The sequence below is a fragment of the Olea europaea genome, chromosome 12, assembly GCF_002742605.1.
Source record: "Olea europaea var. sylvestris chromosome 12, O_europaea_v1, whole genome shotgun sequence".
Taxonomy (NCBI): domain Eukaryota; kingdom Viridiplantae; phylum Streptophyta; class Magnoliopsida; order Lamiales; family Oleaceae; genus Olea; species Olea europaea.
The window spans coordinates 15,873,773-15,885,772 of NC_036248.1; the positions used below are offsets into that span (position 1 = coordinate 15,873,773).

Sequence of the window (12,000 nt, forward strand, 5' to 3'; positions counted from 1 at the left end):
TTTTTTTTTTTTTTTTTCAAATTGTTTAATAATGCTGTGCCACATGTCATCCTATTTTTAATTCCTTTCATTGAGTCTATTTGTGTAGCATGATTGATACCGAAACCCCTAATAATCTTGATTCAGATTTCGTGACAAGAAACACAATTCCTATTCTCAGTGCTTACATCAGACACGATACGCCGTTACGAAACGTCAAAGAGAAATAACGGATGAAAGTTGTAGAAGTAGGAGGGTGACGTATGGATTGGAGCCACCAGACAAAACGGAATATTCGTGTTCCGTCAGAAAATTCCGTTCATATCCACATTCAAGACACGTCACCCTCTTTGTATTAAAGCTCCAATGTATAAATACCAATTTAGTTCACGTAAAAATATAATATTAAATGATTATACGAATTGCAGAGGAGAAAGTGGAGAGAAGAAAGTTCATAAGAGAAAGCGGGAATCTTAAAACTTTTCGATTTCTTAAATTTTATTTGAGAAATTGAGCAATGGAGAACAACGAGGAGAGGAAGCAGAACGAAGTTGTTGCAATTGAGCTTCCGGCTCCTCCTGGCTGGATTAAGAAGGTGTAGTTATCCTTCTTGTTATTAATTCATGCTCGAATTTTTGTGATGTAATTTTATTTTAATTTTATGAGTCTCTTGTTAATTTGAAGTTATATGTGCATGCTGATGTTCATTGAAAAGAGTATGAGATTATTGATTTAGGCTTTAGCTATGAAATGCATTTATGGAAATTCCGATTTGTGATTGACTCGAAAATTGTTTGTGAAATCTTGCTGATTTGGTCATAATTGTTGTCTTAAGCTGTAATGCCACTGACTTTGTACAAGAATTGTGAGAATTGAAAGTGTATTTAATAATTAAGATTGGACTAGGGTTTCTGCTTCTGGAATCTTAAGAGCCGCGAGGTCTTCCTAATTTTCTCTGAAAATTTGAGAATGGAGAAAACGATGAGAATAAGCAGAATGAAATTGTTGCAATTGAGCTTCTGGCTTCTCCTGGCTGGATTAGGAAAGTGTTGGTTCTCCTTAAATTTTATACCCTCATTTTGTGCCCCAAGTTTATTTTAATTTTATGAGTATTGGGTTTGTTGGCATTTAATGAATATTGGTTGAATTTCTTTGAGAAGAGCCCCACACTGTTGATATAACATTTATTTTATTTTTTTTTATATATGACCGTGAGTGTCTGGATCAGCTTACGCGCACCTTAGCTAATCCTACAAGACCCTAAAGTTTACAGCCAATTACTCACCTCAGTGGCCCAAGGGACTCGAATTGATGACCATTGGGGAGCAAACCTAAGACCTAATATAACTGTGGTCTAAGAATGCATTTATTGAATTTGTGATTGATTGATGGTTGTTTGTGTAATGTACTGATGTTGCATTAGACCTTTGATTGAAGGTAGATTTAATAGTTGAGAGTGGTCAAAGGTTTCTACTTCTGAAATTTAGAATTGCGGAAATGAATTTTTTTTTTTTTTTTACTTCTCGAACTTTTCATTTCAGGTAAGAAATTTTGAAGATATTTTTCTAATTGAAGGAGATCATTAAATGTTATTAGTTTTGTAAATTGAATTTTGGGCAATATTTGCAATCCACTTGTCAACAGTGAAGGGCCTGAAGGTTTTGTCAGTTTTATGTTTTCTCTATTCCTGCATTATTTCCATCTTTGTTTGGTTACTTTTTTTTCCTCCATTTTCCTGCATCTTTCCGTCTTTGTTTCCTATATTTGTTGTTGGAAAATGGCAAAAAGAAACAGGACAACTCATATAACCACCAAAATCTTAAAATAAAGATGGAAAGATGCAGGAAAATGCAAAAAGAAACACGATAAAACATAAAACTGCCAAACTTTAAAACAAAGATGTAAAGATGCAGCTAAACAGTAAAAAGGCACAGGGACAAACATAAAATCGCCAAACCTTCAGATCCCTCACTGATGGAATATATTGCCCAACAATCGATTAACAAAATTGCGAATAACTAATGTATCTCCTTCAATTCGAAAAATAGAGTTCAAGAAATAAAGAAAATGTCTGCCAATTATGCTTGCTTCCCTTTTTATTTTTTAATTTTTTATTTTTTTATACAATGCTGCTTTTTATCTTCTTTTCCTATATTTTGGATTTGAAAAAATTATTATTTTCCATATCAGATAGAACTAAGGATAAAAGAGGTGGAGGGTACAGTAAGCCGTCAAATGTGTCTATTAAACCAGATTACATGTGCATCTGTGTAATCAAGATGCAGTGGAAGCACCAAGCTAAAGCCTGGTAATATGAGGTCTTAGTTAAGTTTCCCGTGCGTGTCCAATCATATATGAATTTTTGCCCCAGTATAAATGGGTTTCTTGTTGTAGCTCCTCCTCCCTAACCCCAACTTGTGTGGGTAGCATGTATTACATATTCTGTGATTATCAACTTTCTATGAAGTCATAATATATGATTAATCAATAAATATTCTGCATCTCTCATGTCTCAAACATGCACAATTACTTTTTGACTCTCTTTTTCCCTATTTCACTGCAGGAAGAGATCATTTACGTATTTCCAATTTTATTTTAGTTAGATCTTATGATGGTCCCCAATCTTTGCTTGCAATTATGTATGGTTTGAAAAAAATTTCACATCGTTATTATCCCCTTTCATGCTAATTTTTTAAATTCTGCACAAATTCCTTACTTGCACTAGTTTTCCGTGCTTCCATAATTTGGCACATATTAAGAGTTGTGTTTCCTGTGGTAATTTAGTAATATAACTATTAGTACGGAACAATTACATGGACATGGACATGGCGACACGCGATTTTCTAAAAAGTAGGACGCGGACACGTTAAATTGTATTCTTTAAAATCTTTATATTATATATTTATTTTTTTATATTTTATAATATAAGAGATGGCTCATGCCATGTCAAACACTTGCCCGAAGAATGTCCCCTAAAGTAACCGTCTAGCATTAGAAACTTAAAAAATAGGACAGTCTATGTGGCTTGTCGAATCCATGTTGTGGAGTATTCGAAAAGTGTCTATGCCCGACACAACACGATACATGTCGGAAGTGGACACACGGCCCTTGTAGGAGTGTCCATGCTTTATAGCCTGAATGTTGTTGCTTTATTTTTTATTTCTATACAAGGGTCCAACTCTAAATAAGTTATCTGAATGATATACTTGAGCAGATTTTGTGTATGAAGAGTCGAAACCTTTGCTATCATCACTTTTGACAGCACTTTACGTGGAATGCTTTGACTGGCAGTTGGAAGTCTAAGTGGCTATCGCCCTTCAGTTGAAGCATTTCTAATGGTCAGTTTAAACACCTGATGATCGTTTCAACTATGGATTTGCTTTTGACAAAATATAATTGTGCTTCTCTCAAGGCTCTAGCATCAGGGCTGTTGTGGGGTTCTACTTATATAACGTTTTTTATTTTTTAGCTGGGTTGCTCATCTTCATATTAATCTTTTCTTTTTTCCTTTTTTAATTTGGAAGTTGGAACACAATATTTTGGCATTCATCAAGTTTTCTGAATGGTGATGTTATACAGAAAGAAATTCAATGATTGAATATTTGTTGTGCACATAGCAAAAGATACTTCTTAAGTTGATAAAGTTATTGTTAATCAGTAGTACTCGTCTAGCTTCATTTTGTTATTTCGATCTTCCATAGTTACACTGATTTTTGTATCCGCTGCAGTTTAAAAAATTCTTCCTTGTTGACCAACATTTGTGAGTCTATTGTTTAAGAGAAAATTGATTTGTTAAGCCTGGAATCAACTTTTAAAAGAATTTTGTTTATGTCATTTTTGTTGTAGCAATCTTGCATCAATGAGGCATCTTTCTTGTGAAGTTTTACATTTTGGCGATTCTTGTTTTTGGATAGAATCCAACTGTATTCTGATAAGGTGCTATTTCCCATTCAAATCCACTTCCAGAGTGGTCTACAACTAAGCTATCTACAAAGCCTCTTATCCTGCCAAGAAGTTGTGCCCATGTCAGGAGTATTTTTTTTGAATTTTTAGTCTTTGCTTTGTTTCAGGAGCTGTTAAGATTTTAATATGAGGATTTGTTTTGTTAGTACAGAGATTGTGGCCTGTGGTCATTGGTCTATGTTTGGCTTCAGAGTTTTAGTGATTTGAATTGTACTACAATCCACTGATCAATGAAAAGAGTGGATAACTGTTTCTTGTTTTACAAACTTTACATTTCATTTGGGAGAAACAACCCTCGAAGTTCCAAAAATTTCTTTCTAGTTGTTCCATTTCACGCCATACAATCTTTAGAGGTTGTAGTGTGGCATATAGCTCTTTAGTCATGACGGATGTAATGATTATTTATGAGAATGCCCTATTTATAGGTCTGTATTGTTGTGTATATGCAAAATATGTATGCAAATGAGAATTGGAATGTTGCTGACCTGCTCAAATTAGGCGCATTAGTGGTAGGTTGATCTAAATCTTACCTCTTATACACTAATATAGAAGAAATATTTTGAATAAATTCATTTGTATAGATGTTTCATCTCTGAAACTCTGGGATGGATAGCATTTCCCCCTCGAGGTGCCTCCGTTGCAGTGCCTTGGGAAATGGTGAATTGAAAGGTGTAAAGAAATCCTATTTCCAGTCTGCCTTTCTTTGTTAAGTTAGTATAACCCTAATTATTACTTTTATACAAGTGCTCTTATCACCTAGGATTCTTGGTAAAGAATGTAGTTCCAAATAAAAGAAAATAGTTGTGCTTAGAACTTTGAATGTATTTTATGTAAAATTATATATATACATATATTATTCTAAGTTCTTTACGGATTTCTATTTTCTTTGAGAATAAATTCCTTAGTTTTTTGTATTTTTTCTTTAGTGAGTTAGGTGATGGTTGGTATCAAGGGCAATTCGGCAAATTAGTATTTTATTATAAAAGTTAAAATTGACATTTTATTGAAAATGAAGGTCGAAAGTGGTATTAGAAAACTTCCATTTCAGAGGTGCATTTAGGAGCTTATGGGTTTCTTTACTAGTACGGTCAACTCGTGTTTTTCTTAGTTTACAGTCATTATTACTCGTTAACAAATAATAAGTATCAAATTTCGGATTTGGAATTAGAGTTTTTCCATTTGTACAGAGGAGGGGTCACATGGGTGGAACCCATGTGAGTAAAAATATTGAAAAAAAATAACCACAACCCCCACACCAAATATGTGTCTTCTGGAGGGGTTCTGTCAACCTCTCCTCTGTACACATAGCTTACTTCTTGGACTTGTACTAAATTTAAGTTTCTGTTGATTGTATATAAAGCACTGCAATGCTTCTAATATGATTGGGGAGAAGTAACACAGATCTACAACAAATGAGCTTTCTCTTAGACTTGTGTGATACAATTCAAATATGTAGGGGTGATGCATGCGGAATTTAAATACTTTCTCCTTCAGAATATATATGGTTGATAGTAGTTTCGTGTACAATTCCATTCAACTAAAGGTATAAAATTTGCTCCTGTTTGAAGATTTTGCAGTAAATGGAGCATTTATTATGTTCTAGTCTTTCTTGGCTGTTAGTTTATGCTGCGTGTCATTCATCAGAAGTTTGTGGAAAGATGTTAAATCCATTAAGAATACATTGGGTTTGGTGAGAAATTTCTTTTTAAAGTGACCCATTTTATGATGGAGCGTTTGGATGAAAGTAGTTGATATCTAGATCCAAGTGAAACTGGACTTGCACGAACTGAGGTTTTCAAACTTGCTGTTTTTGCATTTTTCTTATCCGAACTTGCCGTGCTTTACTTAAAGTACACCAGTATGTTTATAGGGTTGCAAAATGATTATCGGGATCTGTTATGGCGAAGAAGATCTATAATCTTCTTGTACTATTTTCTATAATTTTTTGTTTGATTGACATTTAGGGATTAATTTTTCTACGCTAATCAAAGAATTTGTGTTTTGTTTGGAATTACATGCTATCCACGTTTTGTCCAAAATAATTACTTTCATAAAATCTCTAGTTCATTCCGAAGAAAGGTGGTACACCTAGGAGGAATGATATAGTATTCACCGCCCCCACAGGAGAAGAGATCAAGAATAAGAGACAGTTGGATCAGTACCTTAAATCTCATCCAGAAGGACCTTCAGCTGCTGAGTTTGATTGGGGTACAGGTAGTCTCTCTCTCTCTCTCCCCGTGTGTGTGTGTATGAAACATGAGTGTGCGGTGTGAGCATTCTAAAACAGATAAGCTATCTGATGCTGTTAAGATTTCAGGAACAAAAATTGAGTCTCAATTGTATGCCATTAGACAGTTGAGAATATGCATGTGATAAGCAAAGTAAAAATGACGTGGTCTGCTATTGACTTATGCAGGTGACACCCCAAGGCGTTCTTCAAGGTTAAGCGAGAAATCAAAAATGCAGGAGGTACCAGAAATTGAAACTCCCAAAAAGAAACAAAAGAAAGTCAGTGAAAAGAAGGAAGCAGAGGAGAAAGATGATGCTGATGGAGTGGAGGGTAATGATGACAAGGATGCTGCTGCTGAAGAAACTAAAGTAGGGCCTGAAGTATCTATGGCTGATGCAGAAAATGCTGGGGATGATGATGGTGGAGAGTTTACTACTGACAGTGCTCTCCCTGACAAGCATAATACTGAAGATGAGGAACCTCCTGCAGCTGATGATGTGATTGATGCAATCACCGAAAAGGTGGATGCTAAAGTTGAGGAATTCAAGGATGCAACTCCTGAGGTGGCAGGTTTGAAGGTTGAGGAATCAAAGAATGCAACTGCTGAGGTGGAAAGTGCAAAGGTTGAGGAACTCAAGGATACAACAGCAGACGTGGCTGGTGCAAAGGTTGAGAAGTCTAAGGATTGGACTAATGAAATAGCAGACATGAAGATTGACGAATTAAAGGGTGAGGACCATGCTGAAAAAGAGCTTTTGGACGGGAAGGTCAATGGTGCAGAAGCATCTGCAGCAGGTAATGATGAGTCAAAGGATAATCAAGAAAAAGAAAATATCCCCTGAATGACCCGATCTTTGAACTAGGAACAGGAAGTAATAACAGCATCTCAAGTTTCTAAACTTTTTGAAAGTTTCGCGTTGTATTCTCACCGGTGCATTTATCTTTCAGATATGGTTCTAACCAGCAATTGTAGATCTGTTCTGCAAATTACTGTTAGGAATCCTTGGAGTAATTGATTGGTGTTGATATTAACAGTGTCCACATCATCAATTTAGTTGAAGCTCTGTAGTTTCTTGATATTCAATAGACATTTGTAGTCTAAATCTGTACTTCATCTATGCATCTTATGTGGATTTGAATATACTGAGCAGATGGTGGTTAATGGATCTAAAACTTTTAGTTGCATTTACCAACTGCATTCTATATTAGCTTCCATCAAAATGCATTTATCATTCCCTTTTTTCCCCTTCTCTCCTCAGCAGCAAAAGTGTTCAGCGATTTTATGGCTTCTTCTGTGATGTAGTGTACAGCAGTAGATGGTATTGATTATGGAACAGAAATGAGACATTACCTATTGTACCGTTTGGTTTTATATCACACCAGCAGTAAGTTGTTTGTATTTTGCATTCAACTATTTGCCTTTGCTCGATGAATTCTTTTGAGGAGAATAGGGAGAAATGATTGATGTATTTAAGGAGTGCTTGAGCAAAAGGGAGAGGTTAAGTGTTGTTCAAGTCAGTGGCTCCAAGTTCCTTACAGATGAGAATTAACTAGTTCTTTCAATGCCTTCAAACTGAATAAACACCTTGTCAGACATTTTGAAAAGGATTAAAATAACTTCTCATCCCATGAAAGAAGACTGTTTAAAAACTGACATCAATTCTCACTATGCATATTGTAAAGGGGCCTTTAGAAAGAATTCACGTTAAGAGGAATCTCCAGTGATGGGAATTTTACCTAAAAATTGCTCCCTCGACTCAAGTCCATATTAATATTCTCGTCTACTTGACATCTTTGTACAAACCAAATCAGGCATCGATGGTTCCTCACTAAACTCAGCTAGCATGAACATATAAAGAAATAGACTGGCCGAGTCATACAAGTCAAAGCCGAGTCATACGAGTCAAAGGACCTTACCATGGATAAGCAACCAGGCTGCAGATAAAGTCCTAGTCTCACTACAACAAGAACAATAGCTCAATAGTGACAAACAAAGCACTGAATTCTTGCTGCAAAAATCAGATTTGTTCCCAAAAGATCAACTCACGATACGTAACCTGGACTACAGTCTCATAAAGTAGCAGCAGTTAGTATTAAGTTTCAAAATATAAAGCGTTATTATGCCCTCCTTGGGCTTGGCGCAAACAAACACTAGTTTTGACTAAATCTGATCAGCATTGTGTAATGATAATAAGTCACTCTCAGCCATCATCACTGCTGTGCACATTGCACCCTCTGTGCCCCACCATGCATCTCTTCGTCCTCCTCATCATAGGCCTCTTGACGCTGAGCTTGCTTCCTTCGCATCTCCTCCTCCATGTTAACATCTTGCAATGTCGTCTCCTCGCACTCCTCCAGCTCCATGTCTGACAGTTGCAGAGATGGCTTTGGAGGTAGGACTGCCTCCAAGGCTTTGACTTGCTCTGGAGTTAGAGATTCAGGGAAATCCACTTTGAAATGAATGTAGAGTTTACCCTTCATGAATGGCCTCCCATGCATCGGCATCCCTTCATCATTGATGGCCTTAGTCGAATCTGCAAGTTTTGGCAAGCAAAGGCACCATATTCTTCAATAAAATATAAAATATAAAGGCGTGTTTCCTAAGGTAGTAACAGCTAGTATTAGAGATGTTGAACCACTTCATCTCAAAGCTTTAACTTAGAGAGGAACAAACTTTATCACGTGCAGGCAGCTTCTTTTTTTCATCAAATGCCCGACACGTGCACAATTTTCAAATGTGTGGCGGCGGGACTTCAACTCAAAGTACATGTCTGCTCTCATAGTTCACCACCACATCGAAAAGCTCAGACTTTTAGAGGGAACAAACTTATTGATTTAATTTATTTCTTCTATAGAATAGAAAAAATAAGTTAAAATCTTGTTCATGGTATTATCCAGTATGATCTAGTATTACATATCAAACATGCCCAAAGAATAAAATTCCAGAAAATCACGAACCAGGTTTCACGACTTCTCCAGGTTGTGATTTGATAAGAAGATGCCGATCATCCAAGTGAGACAGTATAAATTGGAAGCCGCACAAAGCTTCAGTAAGACCCAGTGAGTGCTCCACAAAAAGATCATCGCCTTTCCTCTTAAATTTAGGATGTTCCCTCTGTTGGAGTACAACAACTACATCTCCAGTGATTGTGTCGGGCTGAAATGAAACACAAACAAGTTCACCTTTTACGATGTTGGAAATTTTTAAAAAATACTACAAATGATACATGAGGTCAAGTCATGTACTGCTTCATCAGCTTCTCCATGGAATGTAATCTGCTGTCCATTCTGCATTCCCTTCTCCACATGGACTTCCAAAACTTTCTTCTCCAGCACAACCTTTTCACCTTTGCACTGAGAGCAGCGATCTTTATCATTAATAGTCTCTCCTGTTCCCTTGCATTCGTTGCAAGGATGCTGCAACTGCTGGAGCATACCTGGGCCAAGTTGCCTAACAGTTACCTTCATACCAGTTCCTTGACATCCAGAGCACTTCATAGAAGCTCCAGATTTTGATCCTTTGCTGTCATTGAAGAAAAAACAATAGAAGCACATTAGCTCATGACCCAAACACAGGCATGTCAAGTACAATCTGAAACAGTAGAATGAACAATTAAATTTACCCATTACACTTTGAGCAGAGGACATTGCGGGATAAGGGGATCTTTTTAGTGGTCCCAAGGTATAGGTCCTCAAGAGAGACCTTTAATGGATGTGCTGCATCCTCTCCCCTCCTCTGCCTTCGTCCCCTACTGCTACCACCACCTGGTCACAAGCATACTACTCAGACAAAATGCGTTCTCCATTTAAAGAGGAACTTGAAGGCTAATCAAAACCAACAAGTGAAAGTTTGATAGAGTGGATTGGATAGCATAGGATAGTATTAAAAAGAAGAAAAAAAAAAAGTCAAATATACTTCGTTGTCATTTACTAAACATGCCACAAAAGTATAACAAACATCATGATATTTTCTAAAGCAGAAACAACTCACCTCCAAATGGACTTCCACCAAAGAAGGATTGGAAGATGTCAAATGGGTCATGCATGCCACTGCCGCCACCCATCCCTTCCTTGAGTGCATCTTCACCATATTGATCGTAGATCTCGCGTTTTTCAGGATCACTCAGAACCTCATAAGCATGCGCAAGCTCCTTAAACTGCAAATAAGCAATGTCTTTAGATACAAGTCTATGGGAATTAAAATCATATGTCATAGTGGATAAAATGATAAAAAAGACCAATGTTTTGAAAATTGGACCAGGTATTGACCTAATAAGAGAAAGGGTCAAAGGGATGGACCGGCCGAGATCAAACCAGTAATAGAAAAAAATTATATGAATCTACATGCACTAAGTATCGAGCATCAAGTCAACTCTATCATCTCCTTTTTGGTCTTAGCTTCATTCTCCATCTACCATTGATCATCTATTTCTCTTAATTCTTATTCATCCTTTCCTTGAGCATGTTTGGCTAAGCTTAAAAAGCTTACCCATTAAGTAAATAAGTTTTAATATGAACAAGAAATTTAGTCAGTGGCAAATATGCAACTACTTATTTTGACAGCAACCTAAAATTACCTCCAAACTAAGTAAGTTATCTAATTTAAGAGTAAGAAAATGTAAGGTTTGCAGAATACAGACATGTTTGGAAACAAAAATATAATTTTACTTCTTTTCAAGCAGGCAAACAAGCTTCGTTTGAGCTTTTTCGATCTTCAGAGAACTTCTTTAATTAATTTAACCACTTAGAGAACCACCGTTTTCAATAAAGAAAATCAAAAACTCAAACTCCAAAATCAATTCATTGAGATCCCTCACCTATCCACAACTTACACATGCACACTACAATCATACGATTTTCCACCACAGAAATCGGAGTAAAACCGAGTAAAACAAACAAAAATCCAGAAATTCAACAATTCACCAAAAAAATTACTTAGTAAAACAACAATAATTAAAATTTAAAAAGAAAAAATAAAAACTTCAAAATGGAACCTTTTCAGGGTCACCCCCCTTATCAGGATGATTCTTGATAGCAGCTTTCTTGTAAGCCTTCTTTAAATCATCCTGTGACGCAGTGTTGGGCACCCCAAGAATTTCATAGTACTTGGTATTATCACTTTTTTTCGGAGCCCTCCCAAACATTCTGAATCAAATTAGTAGAATCACAAGCCCAGATCAAAATGTGTAAAATTAATAGATCGATCAAGAACTATATTGGTTATATGGGTTTAGTAAGAATCACATAAAAAATGGGATACGAAGGGAGAACTCAAGCAAGACTCCAATGAATATGCCGCATGCTGCAGAGATGTACATGTATCTGGGTTTAACGGCTGAGATTGAGTCTAGGGTGGAGAAAGATTTCAACCGTTCGATGTTAGGAATAAATTCTTTTCTTTCTCTTGGGGGAAGATCGTTGATTAGAAGTGGACGGGTGTGATTTAAAGATCCATATATTCCCTGAGAAGATTATAATAATCACACAGGTTGCCCCTAAAGTTTGTGTACAATTACATTTGAACCCCAAGTGATTTCTGAAATACAGAGACCCTCTCATCTTTTCATATGGACTTTCAAAACTTGTATGAGTAACATATTTACTTGGATGCATTTGATTCTAAAAATGTATTTTTTACATTCAAATTTCTACTTTTTGTGCTGTTTGATTGACATTTTTTTATGAAATATATTTTCCTACTTTTCTTTGAGAGAGTGGAATTTTACTTTCTAGAGAATTCACTCTCTCATTTACTTACTTTCTCTCATCCAGTCACCAATAAAAAATGAATAAGTATAATACTTTTTAGATTAAAAATTAAATCGATT

At 36.1% G+C, this 12,000-nt stretch overlaps 2 protein-coding genes across 2 annotated transcripts; one reads left to right on the forward strand and one right to left on the reverse strand.

Annotated features, from left to right (window-relative positions):
* Nucleotides 1-361: 361 nt before the first annotated feature.
* On the forward strand, nucleotides 362-7,361 carry LOC111405857 (methyl-CpG-binding domain-containing protein 11-like). Its single transcript, XM_023034931.1, has 3 exons — nucleotides 362-574; nucleotides 6,006-6,156; nucleotides 6,359-7,361. The coding sequence occupies exons 1-3, from the start codon at nucleotides 497-499 to the stop codon at nucleotides 7,012-7,014; spliced, it is 885 nt and encodes a 294-aa protein (XP_022890699.1). The 5' UTR covers nucleotides 362-496; the 3' UTR covers nucleotides 7,015-7,361.
* A 784-nt stretch (nucleotides 7,362-8,145) lies between these two features.
* On the reverse strand, nucleotides 8,146-11,470 carry LOC111405858 (dnaJ protein homolog). Its single transcript, XM_023034932.1, has 6 exons — nucleotides 11,167-11,470; nucleotides 10,164-10,329; nucleotides 9,796-9,937; nucleotides 9,419-9,695; nucleotides 9,131-9,329; nucleotides 8,146-8,706 (listed from the first exon to the last, which is right to left on the reverse strand). The coding sequence occupies exons 1-6, from the start codon at nucleotides 11,314-11,316 to the stop codon at nucleotides 8,384-8,386; spliced, it is 1,257 nt and encodes a 418-aa protein (XP_022890700.1). The 5' UTR covers nucleotides 11,317-11,470; the 3' UTR covers nucleotides 8,146-8,383.
* Between the last annotated feature and the right edge of the window lie 530 nt (nucleotides 11,471-12,000).

Coding starts and splice junctions, on each gene's coding strand:
- LOC111405857 (XM_023034931.1), top strand. CDS start 497: ATGGAGAACAACGAGGAGAGGAAGCAGAACGAAGTTGTTGCAATTGAG. Junction 575..6,005: donor CTCCTGGCTGGATTAAGAAG/GTGTAGTTATCC, acceptor TAAAATCTCTAG/TTCATTCCGAAGAAAGGTGG. Junction 6,157..6,358: donor TGAGTTTGATTGGGGTACAG/GTAGTCTCTCTC, acceptor TGACTTATGCAG/GTGACACCCCAAGGCGTTCT.
- LOC111405858 (XM_023034932.1), bottom strand. CDS start 11,316: ATGTTTGGGAGGGCTCCGAAAAAAAGTGATAATACCAAGTACTATGAA. Junction 10,330..11,166: donor AGGGGGGTGACCCTGAAAAG/GTTCCATTTTGA, acceptor GCTTATTTGCAG/TTTAAGGAGCTTGCGCATGC. Junction 9,938..10,163: donor TGGTGGAAGTCCATTTGGAG/GTGAGTTGTTTC, acceptor GCTTGTGACCAG/GTGGTGGTAGCAGTAGGGGA.